A 23,438-nucleotide genomic window follows, 5' to 3' on the forward strand; every position below is an offset into this window, starting at 1 on the left:
ATCTAAACTATTTTGTTAATGTCCAAAATTACTTTTTTAGCCTAAAACTGGTAATAAACCTCACAATCATTTTCTTCATTCCTAAATAAAAAGAAGGAATAGTTTAGATAATAATCTGCCTTAGAACTCCAGTCTTCCCGTGTTTATTGGCTTCCTTCATAACACTCATATCTTGAAACATAAATAAACAAGCAGCTCCTGTAGTCATAGAAGCAACTGTTCTGCCACACTGACACTGGTCTAACTTGTAATAGCTTACCAGTGTTAGAGCATTATATTTTCTTTTCAAAGAAGTTCCCATTGCCACTTAAAATCTACAGGTCATAAACTAATCCCACAATACACTAATGATGCAGCATTTACCCAATAATGAGAGTAAATAACTGGAAAAGCCCACACATGCATTTCTCAAATATTTTATGTAACAGAAAACAGTCCAAGGCACAAGAAATTGAGAAATCCTCAACAATGTTTTCCCTTTAGGAAGGCCTTGGGAAAGCAGCAAGTTCAAGAAAATTATTGGGACCTCATCCCCTTGCTTTGTCACAAGGAACCCAAGAACACAACTACAACCCACTGCTGCCTGCCCAGACCCTGGCCTTTTCTTTGCAACACAACTTGCACATGCTATTCACTCTTCAGGCAGCGTGGACTCTGTAACATCCTCCAAAGAAGTACAGTCCCTCACAGTATTAGAGCATTTTCCCATGTCACCTTAACATGCAGGTTAACATTCAACCTTCGCTTTGGAAGGTCTGTCAGAGGAATACAGGATATCTGAGGTAATACTGTAGAAAATGTGAATGAGCAGGGAAAGCAGAGACAGCCGCTTAAAGGAAATAACCCTCCAGTCCCTGGAAATCCCAACAGCTTCTTTTCAAGGCCAAGATCATAAAGGCTCTCCCCAAATTCTAACCACAGAACAGACCATGTCTACATGACATGTCTAGTCTATTGAGGACTGGATAACAAAATAAGAAAGCCCTGTGAATACTTTCTAGAGCCGCCCCAGGACAAGCGGTCTTTCTTCAGCCATCAAATCCAGAATGTTGCCTAGCAGGTTAAGGCCAATTCAAGTTTCTCTAAAGAAAGAAACACTAAATACTTGAGCTTTTTCTGAAGACACCTATTCAGGATTCTCAATTTTGGAGAGAGGAGGCACCAAATTACTATAAGAACAGAATAATTTCATACATGGAAATAGGAGATACAAAGAGGAAACAGAAGTCATTCTTATGCAGCTTAATTTTGCGACATTACTCACTTACTTGAAAGAAGAAAAAAAAAGAAAAAGAACAATCAACCAAACCAATTAAAAAATAAATGAAAAGAGAAAAGTTCTGCTACCCATCATCCCTTTCTCACATGCAAAGGAGACTGGAGAATTCCTATTCTGAAAATTATAAAATAGGCACATGAACAAGCTCTTCAGAGAACAACAACAACAAAGTTAGCATTACAGCTTGTTAATGAAGTGAGAATGTACAACTGCCTTGATTTAAATTCTCAGGTAGCAAAAACTACCCAGCTTCAATCAGCAAAAGCTCAGCAGTCAGGTCACAGATGTGAAAAATAGAGACACAATAAAAGAGGCATAACTTTGCTCAAGGAATTAGTGGCCTTTTTTTTTTTATTAAGGGGTTTTGTGTGCATCAAATATAACCTTGGCAGCTTTTGAACATCAAGCGTATTCAAAACACCTGTTCTAAGGAAGATGAAAAATAATTTTAAGTCATTGAAAAATGAAGTTTACTGCTCTAAAGACCCAACTTTGTCTTCTGAAACAAAGTTTGTTCTCAAATTAGTCTACAATGTCAGCAAGAGTTCTTGTTAGCGTTATTGGAACCAAATTTCTATGCATGGCATAGAAGCCTACTAGAAGAATCAAAACTGTCAAATCCCAAAAAACCTCATGACAGCAAACTGCTAAAAATACATTCACATTTGGGTAATTCATACAAGGGTGAGATGTCTGACAGGACTGTTGTGAATAAGACATGCCAAGTAATACTCAATTGGCTACCGTGGTACCTTTACGTTCCCATTTGCAACATGGTTCAAATATTATAGTCATACAAGTCAGTGGCTGATTAACTCAGATTTACATTTAGGAACTGATTTTAAACATTTTTTTGAATGCTTAAGCTTCTGGAAAAGCCATTTTCTGAAATCAGTGATTAACAAAACATTTATTTATTAACAATACATCTTTTAGTCAGCTGCCTGAAAATGGTCTACCATATAAAGAAATGCAATGGAACAGGTGGACTACAGCACTACAATAGATTTCAAGCCCTGCAGAGCTCGAAATACGAGAATCCACAGCAAACCTTGCTTTCAAAAATTTGTCAGAACACTGACACAGGAAACGCTGAAAAGCAAACAGGGGCAGAAACAAAGAAGGGCAAAAGCAAAATTCATTGTTAAATCTATGTAGATATCTACAGCAGTCTGAAAAACAACAGTCACTCAGTCCTGAGCCCAGGAACATCTAACCTTTTTATGACTTTTGCCTTAGTGGTGGCATTGAACACCAAATGAACCACCTGCTGTCTCTGAAGGCACACATGGCAACAAAGCAATACTTACATTGGTCGAAGTAGCACAACCTGGAAGTGCTGAGAAGCACAGTTCTACACATTAATATCCTTAAATGGCAGAATTTGAGCTAAGTTTCAGTGATGAATGTTTATCAATTTATTCTATCTGCATTAAACTAACATGTGCTTAGGATGCCTCAGGTTCCCACTCCCCAGACTGACTTGTCAGTCGTTCGCCTAGCACTTTTGGACTTTTTAGGCCCTGGGTCTACTTCTGTCATTATCGTTTGCCCCAACAGAGGGAATCTTTCTAACCTTTCATCTTCGCTTTGCTAGAACACTACGTAAATCAATCAAGTTTTACTTTGTCACAGGACTTTTTTTATTATTTTCTTTTTTTTTTTAAAGAAACACCACATTCACCTGAAGTTTCTAATGCACTTAAGTATTTCACTGCACATAACTTTGCCTTGTAAGGAGGCACAAATTTAACAGAGATGAAAAATATTAAATCATATTTGCCAAAGGTGTTTGGATGTGGGGGGGATGTTTGGTTTTTTTATAACTAAGTTCCTCCTCAGGCATGATATTCAAGAAGGGAAATCCTCATCCATCTTTACAAGAGCTTGGCATGCACAGGTAGACAAATGTTTCTTCAAAAAGCAGGTTAAAAAAGTTGCTTTGTAAACAATGTTACCTGATTTTCTGGTCGTGACTGGATGGTGAGGAAGAAACAGACTCAGAAGATGAAAGTGGATACGGCTTTGAAATAGGAGAGAGCACCTTGTCAACACTCTGCTGTGAAGAGTTAAGGTACAAGTGACTGGTGTCTGCAGAATAAAAATCCCACAATTAGTATTAGTCAGTGATTTGTCCTACCATTTCTCAGACACGGCTGCACATGCATAACTGAACCATGCAGACACCGTAAGACAACTAACATCCAGATCTTAACCTGACTTCTTGTGCTGGTAATTTCTTTATTTTGGGTTTGTTTGATTTAGTTTTCCTGTGGGCAGTTCTCCTTTACAGGCCTTCATCATAAACTTACTCCTGACAAAGCCATGATTTTCATCACCCATACACACCTGTGCTCTCCGCAAACTGCAGCCCCTCTGCAAAACACCAAATAATGTCTCCCCTGCTGGTCATTAGAGGAAGCAGTTAACAGACCCAGATTTCAAGTTAAGGATGTGCTTACTAGCCAGCAAAAGATAATTCTTGAGGTCTCTCAAAGGCAATGCTTCATTAGGAAATTAAACCTGAAAGGTTTTTTCTACAGATTTGTGAAAACAGGTGATGAAGGAAAGAGGAAAAATCTTTGAAGGTTTTATCCTCTTATCAACAGCTGTAAAGTCAGCACAGAAGGAAACGGACAGTATAACTATAGAGGCTTGAGTTTCCTAAGAAACCAAGGTAAAACCAAAAATCCATAAATTAAAAAGGCTTTTAATCAAATTTGCAAAGTCCAGCGCTTTGGTTAAATTTTACTTTGCAATTTCAATTTTCCTTTCTTGTGCAGCTGTACAGGTCTTTCATTACTAGACTATGAATTATTACTTTTCCCACAAGATACGATATTCACTCAGTAGGCAGGTACTGGGTTTTTTTCCATCTCTTCATTAACTACATAACTTTTACAGTAGTCAGTGCTAATTTGGCTTAAGAAAAAGATAAAAAGCCATTATTAACACTCCTATACTTGAAGTCCTTTCAGATGGTTGTATAGAAGTGGACTTACGCAACTTATGGTGCACATCCCACTGCAGAAGTCAGGATGCTTCAGACTAAGGGCTGCCCATGTATTTTTACCTCCAGACAGCCCCTATGCTCACGCACCACAGATGAACACCCTAACAGAACAGGACCCAGCAGTTACGTCATACTCATGTATCAGAAGTACCTATTAGTGGTAGAAACCCTCAGCTCACCCACAACCAATCTTTTATAAAATAACTTGTCAAACTTTCATGTGCAGAACAAACGGACAAGAACAGCACACAGTATTTATGCACGTAAGTACTTAGTGCCTCCTCAGTGTAACACATACTGCCTGTCAGAAGACAGACGGCACAAGAGTCATCTCACACCATAATCTACTACAACCTACTATCACTTTGAAATGATGTAGGATTGAATTTACTGATGTTCTACCAGAAGACAAATACGTGAAGTGTTTGGCTCACAGCTTGCAACCTGCAAGACACACCAACCTTGCTTTTTCTCATCAGAAGGTATGAAGCTTGATCAAGTAGTAATTAAGGAGAAAAGTACTGATCAAGTAATAAGATGACAATCTGAATTTTCCCCTCAGAGACTATTTCTTGATCTGTATTACTGCCCACAGATTGAAGACAGTAAGCGGGGGAAAGCAGAAAAGGATCCTCTCCTACTTTTAGTAGCTTTTTACACGAGGAGGACATACTTCTTCCTTTCATCCTTCAAAGATAGGTCCTCCTGACCATGAGGTTTTATTCCTGCATCTCCATCTGTTGCCACTGGAACAATAACTTCCACAACTGACTTATAGTATGACAAAGTACTTCTTTCTCTTTCCTTTCAATTTCACAGGATGGTAGAGTCTGTGAAGGAGTGGTTAACTTATCCATTCTCACCTTTTCTACATCACTCATGGCCTTCCAGATTTTCCACAGCCCACCCCAGCCAACTCTTTTCCAAACTAAGCTGCCATTCCTGCATTTAACCTTCCCTCACGCAGAAGCTGTTCAGCATCTTTTTTTTTGTTTTGTTAGTGTCTCTTTTTAACATCCCATTAAATCCACTTTGGGCTAGGGCAGCAAGAATTGCATGACTTGAAAAGCAGACGTACAGCAGATTTGAAACAACATACTACTGTTTAATTTTCAATTCTTTTCTATTTTGTTTGCTTTTCTGAATACTGCCACTTTGAAAAAAAGACTTAGTAATTATTAGACATTGTCAAATTAATAGCAAGTTACAATTTTCCAAACACTAATCCCTTCCCCCTTAAAACTGCTCAGGAATATTTGATAAAGATGTCACAGCAAAAAGAACAAACAAAATCATATCTGGATTTTTCAGATGAGAAAACTCAATTTAAGAGAAGCCAGATGAAGCAGCCTTTTGCTGCACATTAACTACAGTGTTAAATGAAAGTATAGGAATACAGAGGGAAGGTTATTAAAACTAGGAAGTTACAAATAATGTTGCAAAGTAGTTATACTTGATTGCAACTTTTGAACCAAACTCTGCATACCATAAAGTTACACCTGCAGCAAACTATATGGCATAATCTTCTCTTAAAGCTACCTGAAGTACAATATGTTTAGCCTCCCTCAATCTCTTTCTCCAGTATCTGTTTCCATGAGGAAGTCACACTCCAAGGAGCTAGCATATTTTGTTTCTGACTTCTCCTGCCTCTTAGCAATTAACAAATAAGTGAAAGACTATCACTGCTAAATCTTTCTCTTCCCACAGCACAAGAGGAACAGTAAGGAAAAGCCCAATACCACACATTAACAATCATAGAATCAGTTTGGATTGAAAGGAACATTTAAAGGTCTTCTAGTTCCAATCCCCTGGCAATGAGCAGGGACATCTTCAACCAGATCAGTTGCTCAGAGTGCCATTCAACCTGACCTTGTAAGTTTCCAGGGATGGGGCATCTACCACATCTCTGGGTAACCTGTTCCAGAGTTTCACTGCCTTCATTGTCAAAACTTTCTTCCTTGTATCTAGGCTAAACCCTCTTTCAGCCTAAAGCCCCTTGTCCTATTGCAACAGGCCTTGCTAAGAAGTTTACCCCCATCTTCCTTGTAATCTCCCTTTAAGTACTAAAAGGCCACAATAAGGTCTCCCCAGAGCCTTCTCTTCTCCAGGCTGAACAACCCCAGCTCTCAGCCTGCCCTCATCGTGACTTACCATCTGAAACTTTCTTGTTACTGAGATCTCTTTCCACTTTGGAAACAGGAGTAGAAGAAAAGCATCTTGAAACAGATGTTCTTCTGTGTGGTGGCGTTGAGGGATTTTTAAAGACACCAACTGACCCAGTTCTTTTGATGGCTTTTTCACCTCTTGGACTGCTCAGAGGGGAATGCTGGGACCTAGGATCATCCTCAAGAACTTCATGCTCTGCAGACAAGGGTAGTCTACCCGTAGCACACTGTAGAAGTAAAGGAGACTGCATTTTTCTTGGTGTTCTGCTTGCAGCTGCATCCTGCATGACACAGCGTCGGTAGTTCTGGTAGGCTTCTTCCAAACACTCTGCCTCTTTTTGTAGTTCTTTTATTCTAGCCCGGGTTTGTGCCACACACTCCAGGTCAGAATCCGTAGAAGCACTGCGTGCCTGTAGCTGCTGCCAATAGCCAGCTCTTGGAACATTTACCTTCATGACATCAGTCATAACCTGATTCTTCAAGAACGCACTATCCACATAAATATCATGAGGTACAGCTCTGTCACCAGTGAAGTCAAGGACAGAGCGATCAACAAGTGAAGGCTTTGGATTCCGATATACTTCATTTTCCAGAGCTAAATGATAGCAATGAAAGTGAGTGACAGCCAACAGTGAGAGAGGGAGACAATAACAAAATAGAAAAAGTCAAACATGGCATTCAAATTCCAATTTGATCAAAATTACTATTACATGGAATTGGCTTAATTTTGAGAATTTAATGGGTTGATTTAAATATATTTTAATATAGCTGCGCAGCTGCAAATAATAACTGATTTTTTTTAAATACGTAATTCTTACATGTAAAACTACATAGAGTGTGCACTCTATAATGTTATTTCTTAAATTATGCTTAAATGACAAATAAATACAAAAATGTCACCACTTCAGACACATAAAATCCAATCATGCTGTTAAAGGGTGAGGGATACAGGGCAGGCTACAAGTCTTAACAGTTTCCTTCTATTTAGATAAGAAGAAAAAAAAAAAAAAAAAGAAGTGGAAAAAAAAAAAAAAGAAGTGGAAAAAAACAACACAGTAAATAGACAATGTTGCTTTGAGTTTGTTTGTTTGTGGGTGGTTTTAATTATTTCTCCACAACTGTCAGTTAAATGGAACATTCTGGGGCTGTCTGTTTCCTGGCTTGCATTTTTACACTTCAGCAAGCTCAAAAGACCAATCTATCGGGCTGCATTTTTCTCAGTAAATCAATAGCTTTAGTTTTATTCTACATAAATGGTTCTTCAACGACATCCTTACCTCTGATGCAAAATAAAAGTCTCTTCAGTACCTTAGACATTTAATTAAAATTTATACTTGCTATTTCAACACTAACAAATTTCCAATTCCAAATGGTACCAATGCTTGTACCATATATGAAAATGCACGTTGGTCTAGCAAATAATATAAAGTATGAACGTACCCAACTATGGTGCAATCGTTGAAGAATTTTAAAATTAAATATACATCCCAAAATTGTATTTGTCATACTTGATACTAGCCATTTGACATAGGCATCTTTAGAACTGGCATTTCTTCAGCAGAATGAATTGCTTTAGGCAACTTAGGCTTTTGCCTCTCTCTTTCTAATGCCCACACAAGGTGCATAAGTGATTAGCCTTGACAGCAACTGCTCAAAAGTTTGATTTAAATTTGCGAGGTATGCAATACAGTTTCAAATTGATTATTCTTATTACAAACATTCAAGAATCAAAATGCACTAAAACACAACTTGCCTCCTGGAAAACAGTGATTATGTTATCAACAAACATTAATGTCTTTATGCTGAGGAAAAACAAGTAAGAAAAACATGGAAGCATTCAAGGAGGAACGCTTTTCCTTCTTCCTGTATGTGCGTCTTCCATTTGTAGTAAGTGTACTTTTTAAATTGGACTTTAAAATAGATTTTTATTTTAAACTTGAAATCCACTCACTGGTGTTGTATTAATTCTATGTAACTGCAGGTTCTTTAAGCTTTTGGAAATTCTTGCACTGGTTAGGTAAGTGGACTTCTCATAAAGGACTGCTCTGGGGTAAGACACAAACCTGCCTGTGTTTGTTTCACCTGCAGTTTCAGTTCTTCAACCTGCACATTTAACTTCCTGACAGTAGTTTCGGAGTCTAACAGCTGGGCCTTTAATTGAGCACAACGCTCAACCTATAGGAGATTAAGAGAAAAACAAAATCAGCATAATTCAAACAAACAGAGTGATCTCAACTGTCTGAATACTAATTCCTGAATGTTTTTCAGGTCCAGTCAAACCATATACATATGGTATCGTACTGAAAGTCAGTACTGGCAACTTAATGACTTGAAAAGACACAGTTTGGTTATGTTGGGTTGGTTTGGGGTTTAGGGGTCATTTTTTGGTGACGTTTGGTTTGTTTTCTTTAGAGTTGCTTACGCAAAACCAAACAAGAGTATAAAAAAAACCCAAAATATAAATGGCCTGCACACGTACATAGATAAAGAAGAAAAAGATGACAGGAAGAAGAAAGAATTCAAATTATTTAGGAAGAATAATTTACCTCACTTTGTAGCTGCTTTTCCAAAGTCTGCCTATAACTTTCAAATTCATCCATTGCCAGCTTCTTAGAATGTTCCACTCTCCTCAGCTCCACTTGGCAGGCCAGATGCTCTGCTGAGGGCTGGGACAGCTCTACCCAGAAAGAGACATACTAGACAGTCAGCTGTAAAAGAGTTAAGTGTGTACTTTTCCACATGATATCCCCTTCAAAATGTCAAGCTGAGTTGTTTTAGGAACATAACAAGGCTTTGTTTGAATAAAATACTTAGGGATGTTCTCCTTTCCAAAGGATGGAAATTTTTGTTGGTGTGGTTATCTAAGAACTAGACCAAGACTGTCCTATTCTGGAAGAAAAATGTACATGCATACCTTACATAAGTGGGTATACGTCTCTATCTTCCCATAATCTCTAATGCACATTAAAAATAATTGGCATTTTATAACTACAGTCAGGCAAGCACTTCAAAATAGCAACGCAATATTCTTTTACTACTATTACCCATAGTAATGCTATGGTTAGAAATATTGCACTGCTTTTTTGAAAGGGTGAAAGGGATATTCTTCATATTATAGCCAACAAGTCAGGATTTCTACTATACAGGCGTATTAAAGAAAATAAATTTAATATCAAGGACTGTTTCATTTTACACAAACATTAGCTGGGATTTATTGCAAACCACTAGTAAACCTAACACAAAGAATGGATTGCAATGAAAACAATTTCTAAAAAAATACTTGTAGGGAAACATAAACAAAAAAATTACTAAATCAGTCACACTGACTGTCTCGAAGATGCTGGTTTTCACTGCGAGTCTCATCCAATTGTTGCCTCAGGAGTTTATTCTGCACTTGGAGCTCCAATTTCTCTTCCTTCAGCAAAGGATAGTCTGACAACTCTTTGAGTTTTTCTGTCAACAACTGATTCTGTTTATTTAGCAACAGAACCTGGGCCGTCACTGACTCCAAATCCAGCTGCAGATAAAGAACAGTTCAGAAGCTTATGAACTGCTGTACTACTTAAGAATTATTTTTATTTCACATTTTCTTTTTTTAATATAGCTCAAATGCACTAACTATAATACAGCTTATTTAAATTCATGTTTACAGTTACCTCGAGCTCTTTTGTGCGTGATATAGCTTGCTTGAGCTCTTCCTTTTTGGAATTAACAGCAATGGCTTCTTCATGCAGCAGCAAAGCTTTCTCTGTAGGGAGGATTACAAATGCTGAATTAAAATTAGTAGAGCATTACAGTAAAAAAAACTGTGTCAGCAAAAGGAGTTTAAGCTGCTAAGCCCAACATTCAATTTAATTCAACACATAAAAATGACTGTATGTTATACACACTCCTTCAAGATTAAGTAAATCACACTGTGTGAATATATTCATATGCATACATATACTGCTTTAGAATTAAGTAAATCAAATTCATATGCATACGATACATCATTTCTTTCACATGCCCCCAAATTAAAAGTCTAAACATGTAATCTGTCCCAGCTTCCTCCTCAAGCTCCAATTAAACATCTTGCGCACAATAAATGTAGAAGCTGGCAACCATTCAAGGGTATGGTACCAGACTGTACAAGAGTTCAATTAGAGAATGAATGAGCTAGTAGGACTTCAGAAGGAGATGGGAAACTGAAAAAGCAGGAATGCTTGGCAGCCTCTGTGTGAAGCAACAGCTCACAGTTCCCACTGCATTCTGAACAGTAAGGAATTGCTGACCTGTCACTGGAACCTGCTACATGTTTTCAAAACCTATTTTGATGGCTTTTCCGTCAGTTATCCCACTGTTACTGAACACCATGACTGTTCAGTAACAACAGTGTTTTGATACCTATTAGTAAAAGCTCTAGAGATAAAACAGCTACTTTACTAATCTCAGAGAGATGGTTACCTTTATTTTTTTTCTCATCTTCAGTAACTTTATTAGTTCTGGCTATGTATTCTTCTTTTAACTCCAGCTGATATCTAGAAGTAAAAAGAATTATGTATTCCAGTTTGCCCAGGGGGGTTGTGGAGTCTCCCTCTCTGAAGACATTAAAAATACACCTGGACATGGTCCTGTGTAACCTGCTCTAGGTGGCCCCGCCTTGGCAGGGGGATTGGACTAGATGATCTCCAGAGGTACCTTCCAACCATAGTGATTCTGTGATTCCCAAAGTATGTGTGTACACATGTGTGCATGTGTGTAAATTCCAGTTTTCCGAGACTAAACTACAATCACACAATTATTTAATCGACAAAATCAGCTAATGAAGGCCCACTGAAACAGTTGGAAAGGGTGCTGCCAATCACCTCATTCAACCACCTGCCAAAAAGCAAGACTCTCACCAGCTCTAGAGCAGGTCACCTGTGGCTCTTCCTACCAGAGTCTCAAAGAATGCATATTCCACCACCTTGCTAGATGACCTGTGCCAATGCTGCACTATTCTCCCAGAAATTTTTTTTCCCCATGTCCAAGCTGAAGCTCCCAAGACACAATTTACAGCCCCTGCCATATGAATTCAGAAGTCACATCTGACAGTCCCAGTACTATCCTGCCAGACTTTTAGTAGACCACCCCCACTTTCCTCATGACTTTCTTGAATCCTGGGCATGGCATTTCTAGCACAGACTTCACCAATACCTGAAGGATATACTCACTGCAACACCTCAAAAGCAGTCACAGATGATGTCTTAAGCTCTCAAAGAGCATTTCTAAGCAAATTGTTTGAAACCATGCTCAAGCAGATGGTAATCAATAAAACGGGGTGACCTATATCAGAGAATCCCTCTCCAAAAATGGGGATGGGTTAAGAGCCAATCTGTCTGTACAGTGAGCTAGTGTGCCTTTCACCCTTTTTCCAAGAAACCTATAATATCTCTTTAATGCTAATTTCCTCCCATGTCTTCTCTGCATTTGTAAAATGATCAGCTGTTTTAAGTATGCTTAAAAGAATGCTTCAAATCCTTCTGTGTAAACATGCAAGTAATGTCACATCTCTTTTCCAGATATAGCAACACAGAATTTAAACTGCAACATAATATAGCCTATAATAAACAGAATTATTTCCTATAGCAAGCTTTTTCTGAACCTGATAGAAAATTTTGGTTTAATAGCTAAGAGCTAAGATAAGAAAAAATTTAAGCAGATTAAACAAAAAACGACTGCCTTTTTCAAAGTCCTTGCTTTGTTATACTTGTCAAAAGAGATCCTACAGAATTTATCATTATGTTTTCACAAGAAGTAGTATGTGTCCTATTAGAAAGAAAAGAAAAAATTACTTTAAGAGGTCTGTCTTAAGCTTTTGGTCATATGTGTCCTCTATGTTCTTCACAGCAACCTCCCGACGTCGAAGTGCATCATCAATAGCTTTATTTTTCTCTTCCTGAAGTTTCTGAGAGCTGAAATATCCATAAATATACAGACAATGACCAGTTATAGAGCCAAAACTAGTTTTGGTTTTTGTTTTGATTTGGTTTGTTTTTTTTTAATAACACTTAGAGACATCAAAGGGTAATGCGCTCGCTTGGAACACTGTAGCAATTTAAAATTATCATCAGAATCTGTCACTGTAATTCATTAAGAACAAGGAGATGTGACAGAAATTAAACTGCCCTATTTAAAATCCAGTACCAATCAATTATGCAGCTAACCCGGGTTAACCCTAGCTCAGTTTCCCACACCAGAAATGCTTCAGAGGACATAGCGCTAAGCATGCTATTCTACCAGCACCCTCTGCTGGGTTGTTAAAAAAAACCAAGTTTTTGTTAGCAGGATGCATTTTGCTATAAAAGCCAGATGACAAAGTAATGACATCAAGTAGTATTGAAAACCTGTCTACAAATAGCTATTTTTTTTTTATTTAACCAAAGCAAAATGATCTCACTAAGGACAAGTTAAAAAAAAAACAAACAACTAACCCATCAGACACACAAAGAAACAGTGAGGATATTTTGCTTCTTTAGCATATATCATATATATCTGCATGAATGTTATGGTTACATACTGCGCTGGTTTTGTTGTTTGGTTGTGGTTTTTTTTAATTTTTAGCACTTCAAAACGAACATCTGGTTCATTGCCTCCAATGTGATACTGCACTGGTTTGGTTGGATGAGGTGGCATAGAAAAAAACCCCTAAATCATCTTTATTTATGAGGCATCCCTGCTAGCAGAGACAGTACACAATACTGCTCAAACTACAAAACATAACTTCTGGGATATATAATCTATTTCAAAGTCCCAGAAGTAGCAACATCTTGAAGCATGCTTTCCAGAAAAAGGACAATAGCACCATTTAGCATTATATATGCCTTTCAGCAACTTACACTTCAAATGCCTCAATTCTTTGCTTCAGTTCTGCCTCTCTGGTCCTTATGACTTCAATATCTTTCAGTAGACTTTGTCTCTGAGCATATACTTCCTTTGCTTCTATCTAAATCAGAAAATATTTCTATTTTTACTTCATACTTTATACAGGTATTTACTGTTTAACACATTCAGACTTTCAAAGATACCCTTCAGGAATGGGTCTTACTCCAATAAATATTATTTATATAGTCTTAATTTAAAGTAAGATCCAGGATCAATTGTAATTTTTTTTTTAATTCCTTATCTGCTTTTATCCTGAATAAAAATGGTTTGGATGGAGTCACCACAGTCTATCCTTAAACACTTTCCTCTTAAGAAATAGATTAAAACTTCTTTAAAAGAAAAAAAAAAGTCAAAAAAAATTGCAACGATGAACATGTTCAAAACAGTTGAATTTTTTAAAAAATGAACAATAGCTTTGTATGCTCCTCATAAGAACAAATTTGAAAAAGTAAATGCAAAACGCCCTGATAAAGCATGATTTAAAACTGAAACTGAGTAAACCAGCAGTCTTTCCATTTTTGTAGTTTAATTTACAGAAATCAAACAAATTGTAAAAGGGATTCTCCAAGTGATGAGCATGCTAATGCCAAACTCCACATATCTTCTTAGCACACAAGTCATTATTTCTTTCCAAAGAAATAATAAGTGCCCAAGAAGAATAAAATCATGATTTTGCCATATGGGTGGTCATATCAAGTTTGCAGTCATGGGCATTTGACAATGCAGAAAGACTAAGCTGCTGGTCCTGGTGCAAAAATAGAGCAGCTTGTCAAGACATATTGCCTGGGCTTAAAGTTATCTTAGTCAAGGGTTAAATGACTTTCTATCTTTAGTTTAAATATGCTTCAACTCAGTAGAGCTCCTGGTCTCTGTTAAGAGCCTCCAGGTAAATGAAGTGAGTTGTACCAACAATACCAACCAGATATTCATACATGATACTGGACAAATATGTTGACCTAGTAATCCCTTTTTTTTTTTTGTTTTAATTACTGAATTAATTTCATGCTCACAGAAGAAGACTGACAGCATAAAATAGGGGGTCTTCTTGTAAACTTCCAAGGACATCACCATGAAAACAATTCATATCATAGTGATAAGATGTTTAATTTTCAGATTGGAAGGAGGGCAATGGTAGATTCCATCAACATAGATAATAATACATAGAGAGACCTGCATGACTGCTTTGCTAACTAATACCATGCTCCCATGGAGGGGGGGGAAACCCAAAGCAAAACCAAAATAAAATAAAAAAAACCCCACACCACCACAACATAGCAAAAAGGTGGTTAGCAGTTGTGGACGGCTATAATTTGCATAGAGAGGTCTACTGCTGAGAGCAGGGAAATGGCTAGGAAAACAAGAAACAGAACAGCAATCAAAACTATTCCTCCAAAAACTGAAAAGTAATAGAAATTGGGAGAAGACATTTAAAACTATATACAAATTATTGCGTGCTGCAGTAACAGTTACTGCTCTGGCAAAACACCATGAGTTAACAGCCCAAAAGAGGAACTCATGAACAAAAAGTGTTCAAAAAACCAAACTGAGATGACAGTTTATAGTAAAGACAGTGGCTATTAATAATATACAACATATAATGACACAAAGAAATGGCATATGCATACCATACAGTCTACATATTCCATTTAGTGTTCTTCTGAGCTAAAAGAATTTATAGTACAACTAAAAGCAACATTCAACTTATTAAAACAGATTTTAAAGTATTTATTACATTTAAATCCTTCAATACTAACTTGCAGAACTGTTCCTTTTCTAGCCTACACTCATTCCTGCAGCTGCTAAATGCATTCTCCTAATTATGAGAGTATAAGTAAATTCAAAGCTTTCACTAATAAGCCAATTAAGATCTGAAGGTAAATCTCCCAAAGATAAAAGGACAGGTTAAGCAACTCCCTGAATCATTCTGTACTAGATCAAGAAAAAAATATTTGGAACTTTACCTCTTGCTGCTTTTGAAGCCTCTCAATAGCATTCTTTTCACGAGAAATCAAGGCTTCAGCCTTTGCTTGATGTGCTCTCTCTAGCTCATGACGCAACTCAGAGATTTCTTTCTGGGTCTGTGCTTTCTCCTCCATCTTAATCTTTGCTATTTCAACTTCTTTAAAATGTTCTAGCTTTTACATAAGGAGGAAGACAGGGTTAAGTAGGGGCATCTTCAAATTAACAAAGACAATCCCTCATCAGACAATTCTAAATTTCACCTAGAAAGTCTTATTATGAAATGATAATTCAATGAAAATAAATTACTGTGATAAAAATATCTTAGCAGCACATACTATTTGCATGTATCACATACTTTTCATGCATTTACCTGGAATCCCAAAGCAGATCTTACACAGAACTAATAGCTTTAGACAACAGCAGAACAGAGAACTATGAAGAAAAACACACTGCAGGACTGGTACTCTGCTTGCAGTTAAGGCATGGCCACACTCTTTAATTCCTCCTCTGACCCTGTCTCTATTCTTGCCCTTTTCCCAAAGAACAACTTCTGATCGATTATGCAAGAAATGGCAGAAGCAAACCCATCACAAATCGCTCAAGAACAACAGAAATTCATCTGGACACAAAAGAACTTCCAAACATGTAAAAAAATATATGCAGAACTCCACACAAAGAGGGTTACAGAAACAGAATACCTGATTTATGGACTTCTTAGCACAACAGAAAAAAAAAGTAAACGCATACAAACAGGAAAACATGCATCTGGCAACTACACAGAAGAATTGTAGGTAACATGTGTCCATACAATGTGTGAAGTGCCATACGTGCAAGAAAAAAAGTGTTTATTAAGAATTATAATAAAAATTAGAAGAAAATGGAAAAGCAAACTTACAAAATAAAAGATAAGAAAAAACCCAATAGAATAAAAAGAGAATGATAGAAAAATTATGAGACTGAAGAAAACAAGGTTAAAGAGAGGAAAAAGCACAGCAGGAATGTCAAATCTGTGAGCATAAAATTTGTGAAAAAAAGAAACAGTGAGACAGTACAGTATCACTTGTACAGACACAGACTGGTTTAGAAACATGTTACAGTAATTCACATCACACTGATAAGGAATCAGTGTAAAGATAACTGAATTTAGAAATTATTTATAACTGGTTAAGATTCCAATCTCCTTTGTTTCAACTACTTTGCTTAAACAGAGACAAACTTAATGACACACAAATCAACATGTTTTACATGCCGAAAAGGCAGTGCCAGTTGGGGAATAAAGACCAAAGGGAACAGGAAGTTTACGGCAATTTTAACTGCCCATCCTTCTACTAGTCTAGCTGAATAAATACGACTCAGCTGATTTCATCAAACAGTTTATATGCAGATGAATGCCTTTAAAAGTATATCTAGGAATTGTAACTTATTATCAGAGCACCATTTCTGTATCCAAATAGACTATTGACAGAAATTACTGGGAAAAAATACTACATTTGAATGAACTACAGTTAATTTAATTTTTTTCTAAGCTAATAAGGTATTTATTTTGACAGAAATTTAAGGGGAAAAAAATCCATACTTAAATTAACTGCAGTATATTCTTCTGCTCCATTTTTCAGACATAAGGATTATTGAGGATTTATGTAGCAAAAAAAAAAAAAAAAAAATTTTATTCACAAAATAAAGAAATTCTCTAAATGAGCTGTCTTCAATTTCAGAAATAAAAATCCCAGAATTCATAATATTGTCTGTTATGATTTTAGTGTTTCTGTGTAATGTTTTGAAACAGTATGTAAATTCTCATCATTATTAAAAATTAACTACAAGCTACCATCAAGCTACACAGCAGCAATTCACACCTCTCAGTTGCTATGCATTACACTGAAATTCAAGCTTCAAAATCTTAACTGGGAAGGAAAATTAATAGTATGACTAAACAGAGTAAACATTTCTCTATAAACCAAAATCAAAGAGCAAATATAATTTACCAAATTACAACAATCAAAATAAGAAGTTGTGTTACAAATTAACATCAGAACAAAAAGCTTAGCATTCTGTGCACATTCAAAAAAAAAAAGGAATGGAAAATATACACATGCAGTATCATCAAAATAACAATTGATATTGGATTAACTTAGCCTTTTGTGTTCGTCGTAACTCACTATTAGATTTCTTCTTTCAATTTACATTAAGCATTAAAACTTTGTAACGTGCAAAGTAAAAATTAACAAATGTCTCTCTCAAATTCAATGTCAGTGTTATACCTTTTGACACATTTCCGCTTGAAACTGCTTCTCTATTTCTTTTCTATATTCATGAAGTTTTGCTTCTAAAGATTCATATTTCTGATGCCAGGGATAAGAGTCTGCAAACTCTTCATCAATCAGCTGAAGCTTCTCAGCTATAAAAAGAGCAACATATCCGTCATAACTTAAGACATCACAGTTATCTTGCCAAAGACTGTAGGAACCTGTCTCTCTGTAGGAAGTTCCTTAGTTTACCTAAATAGCATTGTCATAGAAAGACAAACCTGTGTGGTACTGAAGCAGAGGCAGCACAGAAATACCATTTATCAGCTTTGTGCCACACAACACATATATTGGAGGAGGCACTTAGCTGCGTAGGCACTATTTGTGGTATTATTACATAGTCATTCATTCTCTTTATCATGGATGTACAAGAATTTTCTTCTGCATGCAACATTAAGATGGTTTTTATTACTAATAGCATGTGTATATATCCTAATAGCATGTAATATACAAGAACTCTCAATATATGCCTGTCACTGAAGCACTACTATAGGAAGAAAAGCAAGACACTCATCTGCAATTATGTTTTTCAGAACATAATTCAGCACATAACACTTATAATCTATCTAAGATGTTACAGGTGTTAGGTAAATGCCGAAGAAAACATTTGATTAAAAAAAATAATAATCGTTACAGGACTTTGGCCTTATTTTAAGAAAGGTTAAAAAAAAAAAAAAATCAACATATTAGTGACAGGTATGACTTTTACTGATAACTACTTCAGGCTGCATTTGAGTAAGTGATGAATGAATATAACTAACAGAATTTATAAATCAATACCATTTATCAATACGAAATATCTGGGGAGACTTGTGTATAGAGTCTTACCAAAACTTACCAAGAGATTCTCTGTAAGGAGGCACTGAGTTTGTCTGAGTTTCTGTGTCATGAGTTTCCTTGCTTAGATGATGCTCTGTAAGCTCAATTAAAATCTGCATAAGAAAACCTGTCAAGATCCAATATATTAGTTACGTCTGATTTCACACCAAAACTGAATTTGAGACTGCAATTAATGAAACCATCATAATTGTACAATAAAACCTATTCAATTTATGGAAAGAACCAAGTATTCAAGTAAAAAGCAGTACTAGTAAGATCTTAAGATTTTATTATAGGCATAACCCAGTCCACCTCACCCTGTAAAAGTTGTTCGTTTCCCTTCACTCATGTCTCTGTCTCTGATTTCTGAGGTAATTTGAGAGAACAGATTTTTACTACTTTAATTATGAGGTCACTATGTAACAGGGTTTCTGAAGCTCAAGATACCTTAGGCTATACAATATAGCTAGATTTCATCATACAAACATAAGAATTATTTCTTATATAAAACAATGGAAAGTCAATTAAATCTTTAACTAGCTTTTGAAGTACATTAGCAAGCTAATACAAGCAGTTACGAATACAATCCAAAGTCTGAGCTTGCCAAAGTTAGTCTGAAGAGCTTCAAGAGCATTATATTTCATACCTGATTACAGGTGTTTTTCATATATCTGCTCTAGTCATTTATTTTGTAGGTGAATGTTAAGATTTAATTCACACCACAAATAGCAGTTGGATACTCCTGAAATATAATACTCATCATCCTGGTGTACTGCAAGTTTCAAAATCTGACTGAATCCACGTAACTCCACAGCAACATACACTCAAGAAATAATTTCTATTGCTTGCATCTTAATAGAAAGGAAGCTGATAGAATTATCCTTGTCTGCATCATGTATAAACATCTTGTACCTTTATTCTCCTTCCCAGTTTCTGAAGTCTGTAAAAAATAAAAGATGTTTTAGACAGTCTGCTTCATCACCACTGTAATTTAAGCTTATTTTCAAAATCAAAATAACTTTACCAGTGATTTGTAAAGACTGGACTTTGGGTTGATCCTCATAAACTGGAGAAGATCTTGCACAGTCCACAGCTTTAGGGGGGGAGGGAAAGGGGAGAGAAGGAGGAGAGGGTAATTTAGAAAAGGTTAAGTAATTTAAAATAATTGCAAATATGTAATAGGCACTATTCTATATTTGTAGAATGTTTTCCATTCAAGAAAGATCTATCACCTTGTAAAACAATTTTCAGTGGCCTGCTATTCTGGTACTTCATTTAGTTATTTCCACTACCGAAGACATACAGAAGTCAGCATGTAGTTACATGATCAACTGAAGCTGTGAAAAGAGTTTAGTTTCCTCCCCACCCTGAACACATGCTTTTGCTACTCTTCTTGCCCCTTTTCTTGATTTATCACACCAGTCAGATGAGCTCACTAACCACTCACCAGGTCAAAAAATTAATTTTCAGTTAGAAACAGCTTCACCCCATCACATACTCAGAGAGGAGAAACAGAGAGAGGGCAGGGACTGTACTTTTCAGACACAGATTCTAGGCAAAACACCTTAAACTGACCATGAACCACATTTTCAGGGAACTGAATGCCCAAACAAGAGGCTAGCTTTAGTAGGGATCAGTTTCCCAAGTGCTGTCACACAGTCTCACAAACAGTCATGTCAGACCGTGGCTACGGGTGAAGCAAGTGGAATTTTAAGAGGCTTGTGCTCTCTCTCTCTCAAGAACAGCATCATTAGCTTATTGCCAGCATTTATGAAAACAGCCCTGAATAAAGAAATCCTTTATGGAGATAATCAGAAGCTGTACTTGTGTTTGTATTTCACTATCATAAAAAGGGATGATTTTTTTATTTTATTTTTTAATTTTGTTTGAATATGACAACCCTCAGAAAGCAAAGCTCACAGAAGTCTTAGAAGAGGTAGATTACTGAACTTACCTTCTTCTTTTCTAAACCACTTTCTGGAAAGAAAACAGAAAGTGAGTACTCATAGCCACATCTCTGTAGGTGATCTGCGACCAGACTGTTAGAAGCTGTGATCAAAAGTGAACTCCCTTCACTTTGAACAGCCTGTGGCTGAAGTTCTCCACTTAAAATTGGGTGCATCAGTTCATGGATTAGCTGGTTTCGGAGCTGTGTCTGATACAGAAAAGACATTATAATCTCAGTGTACATGTTATTTAATGAATTTTTACTTTTCAAAATTCACAGTGAGTCTCATATTACTTGTACAAGTTACATTACAACCTATGTAACAGAAATGGGCAGACCAGCATTGACAAAATGCAGAATAGTGCTTGGGACACTTTGCCTTTCTTCAAAACATTACAAGTTAATAATAGGCTACAGTGAAGTTTGACTTTCCCTCAAAATTTATCAAATGTAGAACTGAAAAGAAGTCTTGTTCTGTCAAGAACTCGCATAACCTCCACTCTAGTACCCCCAGCTTCAGTTTTAGACCACTGCCTTCCTGTTCTCCTTCTCACTGGCTCAAATAAAGCCTGCCTGATATGGGCTCAAATTTCAGGTGTACTTGGAAAACTCACTAGTCCTATTCTGAGTCTCATATTGAGAAGCTGCCAACACCATCACAAAAGCAGATGGGAAAATAAACAGGAAATTCAATGTCTTTAACACAAATTTTACAGGGAAGCAAGAGTACTAGTTTAAAAAACCTAATAATTAAATAGCATTTTCTACTCATTATTTGCATTCTATAAAATTACAATAGAACAAAAAAAGTAATAAGGAATCAGAAAGTCTCCCTCATACAAAAAGAAGATGTATGATTTTTATTATATAATCACAGAAATTGTTTATAGTGTACTAGAAGACTACAACAGAAACAGTGTTTTTAAGCTTTCAACAGCAGGTATGCAACAGTGACGAAGATGATTAAAGAAGTAGCATCTTACAAAAACAGGACAAAATATTTACCAAAACTTAAGAAATCTAAACCATCAGACCATCTTGATATTTTAGCATGGCTTTCTACAGAAATTAGGCTGACAACAGAAGTTAAAACAACTGAAAAAATGTTTTCCTTATTAATTTCTGAACTTGTCCAGTTTCAAGTCAGCTTAGAGGTGATACTGTCTCAAAAACAACTGAGACCAGCAACACCTTACACATCTCATGACAAAGCACAGGTGGAAAACTTAGGGCTAAATCACCATCCATACTATGGGAAAGGAAGGCAGAAATCAGTTGTTTACGTGTTGGCCATTCAGCCTACCTACAGCTCCAGATCCACTCTGCCTCTTACAAGCAGAGACACACAGATAAGAAATTTGAGAGCATTCCCATTAGAAGATGTAATCCATGAGAATCCAAAAGAAATCAGTAAGAATCCATAACTGTATTAATTCTTCAGCTGAGAAAAACTAAAACCATATACTCTTCTGTACAAGGAAAATGAAGCAGGAAAACAGACTTAGCTTGCCACCTGATGGACTATTAGTTAAGTCAAACAAGACATGAAATGGTTCAAGAACTGCAAGCTTTGTACGGAAATCACAGAGGGAAAAACAAGTTGCCCTGAAAAAGAGAATTGTTGGCCATAAGATTATCAGTGGCATTCTTAAAATATAGATTAATTTTTTTTTAACTTTAATGAATTCGACATAAAAAGCAGGAGCTAAAAATTTTGCTGGTGACATAAAGATGCGCACAAAAGTACACAAAGATCAAGACTTTAAAAAAAAAAGGCAGTCAGATGATTTTTAAAGACTAGCAAAAAACTTAAACTGCATGAAATACATTTCAGCATTTAAAGCCTGGTACAAATTTCTGCTGTAACACAAGGGATTTCTTGTTTTGAAAAAGCAAGATGTGGTTGTAACAATCAATGACAAACACTCTAAATGCAACGTGCTTCAAGAAGAGATATATGCAGCCGTCCACAGGCTCTCTCACAAAAACAAGAAAAAATGAACATAATTTTAAACTCTGTCTGGAAAGCTTGTAACGATTACAATCTAATTCCTTTAAAACAAGGATGAAAGACTTCAAAGTGATGCAGAGGACTGCTGGGGTAACCAACAATGAGCCTACTGCCCCTCAACTTGCTTAGCACTGTAGAACAGAATCCTGAAGAAAAGGTGTGACTGCTGCCTATAAATCATCAGGAAGAGCAAGAGCTATGTAAACTGAAAGATACTTTCAGCAGAATATAAAGGCCAGAGCAACCAGAAATTAGGTTTATTTACCTAGGCTACAAACCAGAACAAAGCTTCACTCTTGAGCACAACCAGAGCCTAAAATATTCTCCTGAATAAGCAGACAGGAAGAAATCAGCTCAAATGACTCTATGACTCAAATAGTTTTAAAACAGAACTGTAGTATTTTAGGAGGATAATTCCTATAGCATGCTTACTTACAGTAGCTAACAGACTCTGTGCCCTATGAAATCCTTTCCAGTCCTGTATTTTCATTTACTCCTCTCTTCCCTTTTTCATCAAGCATAAAAATTCAAAGACCTGATACAGACCTTTAACCCCCCTGAAAAAGACTCAGACTAACCCTCACAAAAACAGCAGAACACAAATTAGGCTGTGACAAAAAGAATACATTTGGGAAGAAGGTGAAACCCATTTATTTAGCATGACTTTTACTGCTTTCGATGTTAAGCAGTACAGTGAATCACGGGCGGCACCTGCTGAGAACAAAGCACACCTTAAGTGTGTCCAGTACACCTCGGTTCTTAAAAGTCTGATAGAGCCTTTTCCGGAGTTCATCCTGGGACAGCGTCTCCTTTCCAACCGAAGCCATCCTGCCCTACAACACCAGGAAACAGAAACAAGGAAGCAAACAAAAAGGCGCATTATTATTGACTCCCAGCTCGATCCACGGCCGGCCGGGGCCCCATCTGCCCGGCCTCTCCCTCCAGCAGGACCAGGCTTTGCCAGGCAGCCTCCCCCCTTCCCACGGGGACAGCGACCGGCCCCGGCCCGCTCCCGTGCGCTGCGCCTCGACC

General features: G+C 36.8%; 1 protein-coding gene across 4 annotated transcripts in view; it reads right to left on the reverse strand.

Moving 5' to 3' along the window:
* OFD1 (OFD1 centriole and centriolar satellite protein) overlaps nt 1–23,438 on the reverse strand; it is a 33,014-nt gene that overhangs the window by 9,168 nt on the left and 408 nt on the right. For 3 of the 4 annotated variants that reach the window (XM_065677423.1, XM_065677421.1, XM_065677420.1), the window contains 16 exons: nt 23,138–23,239; nt 20,402–20,602; nt 19,472–19,540; nt 19,360–19,387; nt 18,467–18,574; nt 17,584–17,720; nt 15,322–15,495; nt 13,315–13,421; nt 12,271–12,390; nt 10,901–10,974; nt 10,114–10,205; nt 9,785–9,974; nt 9,004–9,134; nt 8,521–8,632; nt 6,444–7,052; nt 3,238–3,370 (listed from right to left, as the gene is read on the reverse strand). In XM_065677423.1, coding sequence (XP_065533495.1) covers nt 3,238–3,370; nt 6,444–7,052; nt 8,521–8,632; nt 9,004–9,134; nt 9,785–9,974; nt 10,114–10,205; nt 10,901–10,974; nt 12,271–12,390; nt 13,315–13,421; nt 15,322–15,495; nt 17,584–17,720; nt 18,467–18,574; nt 19,360–19,387; nt 19,472–19,540; nt 20,402–20,602; nt 23,138–23,233 — 2,381 coding nt within the window. In that variant the 5' untranslated portion in view covers nt 23,234–23,239. Of the gene's footprint in view, nt 1–3,237; nt 3,371–6,443; nt 7,053–8,520; nt 8,633–9,003; nt 9,135–9,784; nt 9,975–10,113; nt 10,206–10,900; nt 10,975–12,270; nt 12,391–13,314; nt 13,422–15,321; nt 15,496–17,583; nt 17,721–18,466; nt 18,575–19,359; nt 19,388–19,471; nt 19,541–20,401; nt 20,603–23,137; nt 23,409–23,438 lie in introns of those variants that run through there. The other variant, XM_065677422.1, reaches the window with a different exon arrangement.

The sequence above is a fragment of the Lathamus discolor genome, chromosome 4 (assembly GCF_037157495.1).
Source record: "Lathamus discolor isolate bLatDis1 chromosome 4, bLatDis1.hap1, whole genome shotgun sequence".
NCBI classification, from domain to species: domain Eukaryota; kingdom Metazoa; phylum Chordata; class Aves; order Psittaciformes; family Psittacidae; genus Lathamus; species Lathamus discolor.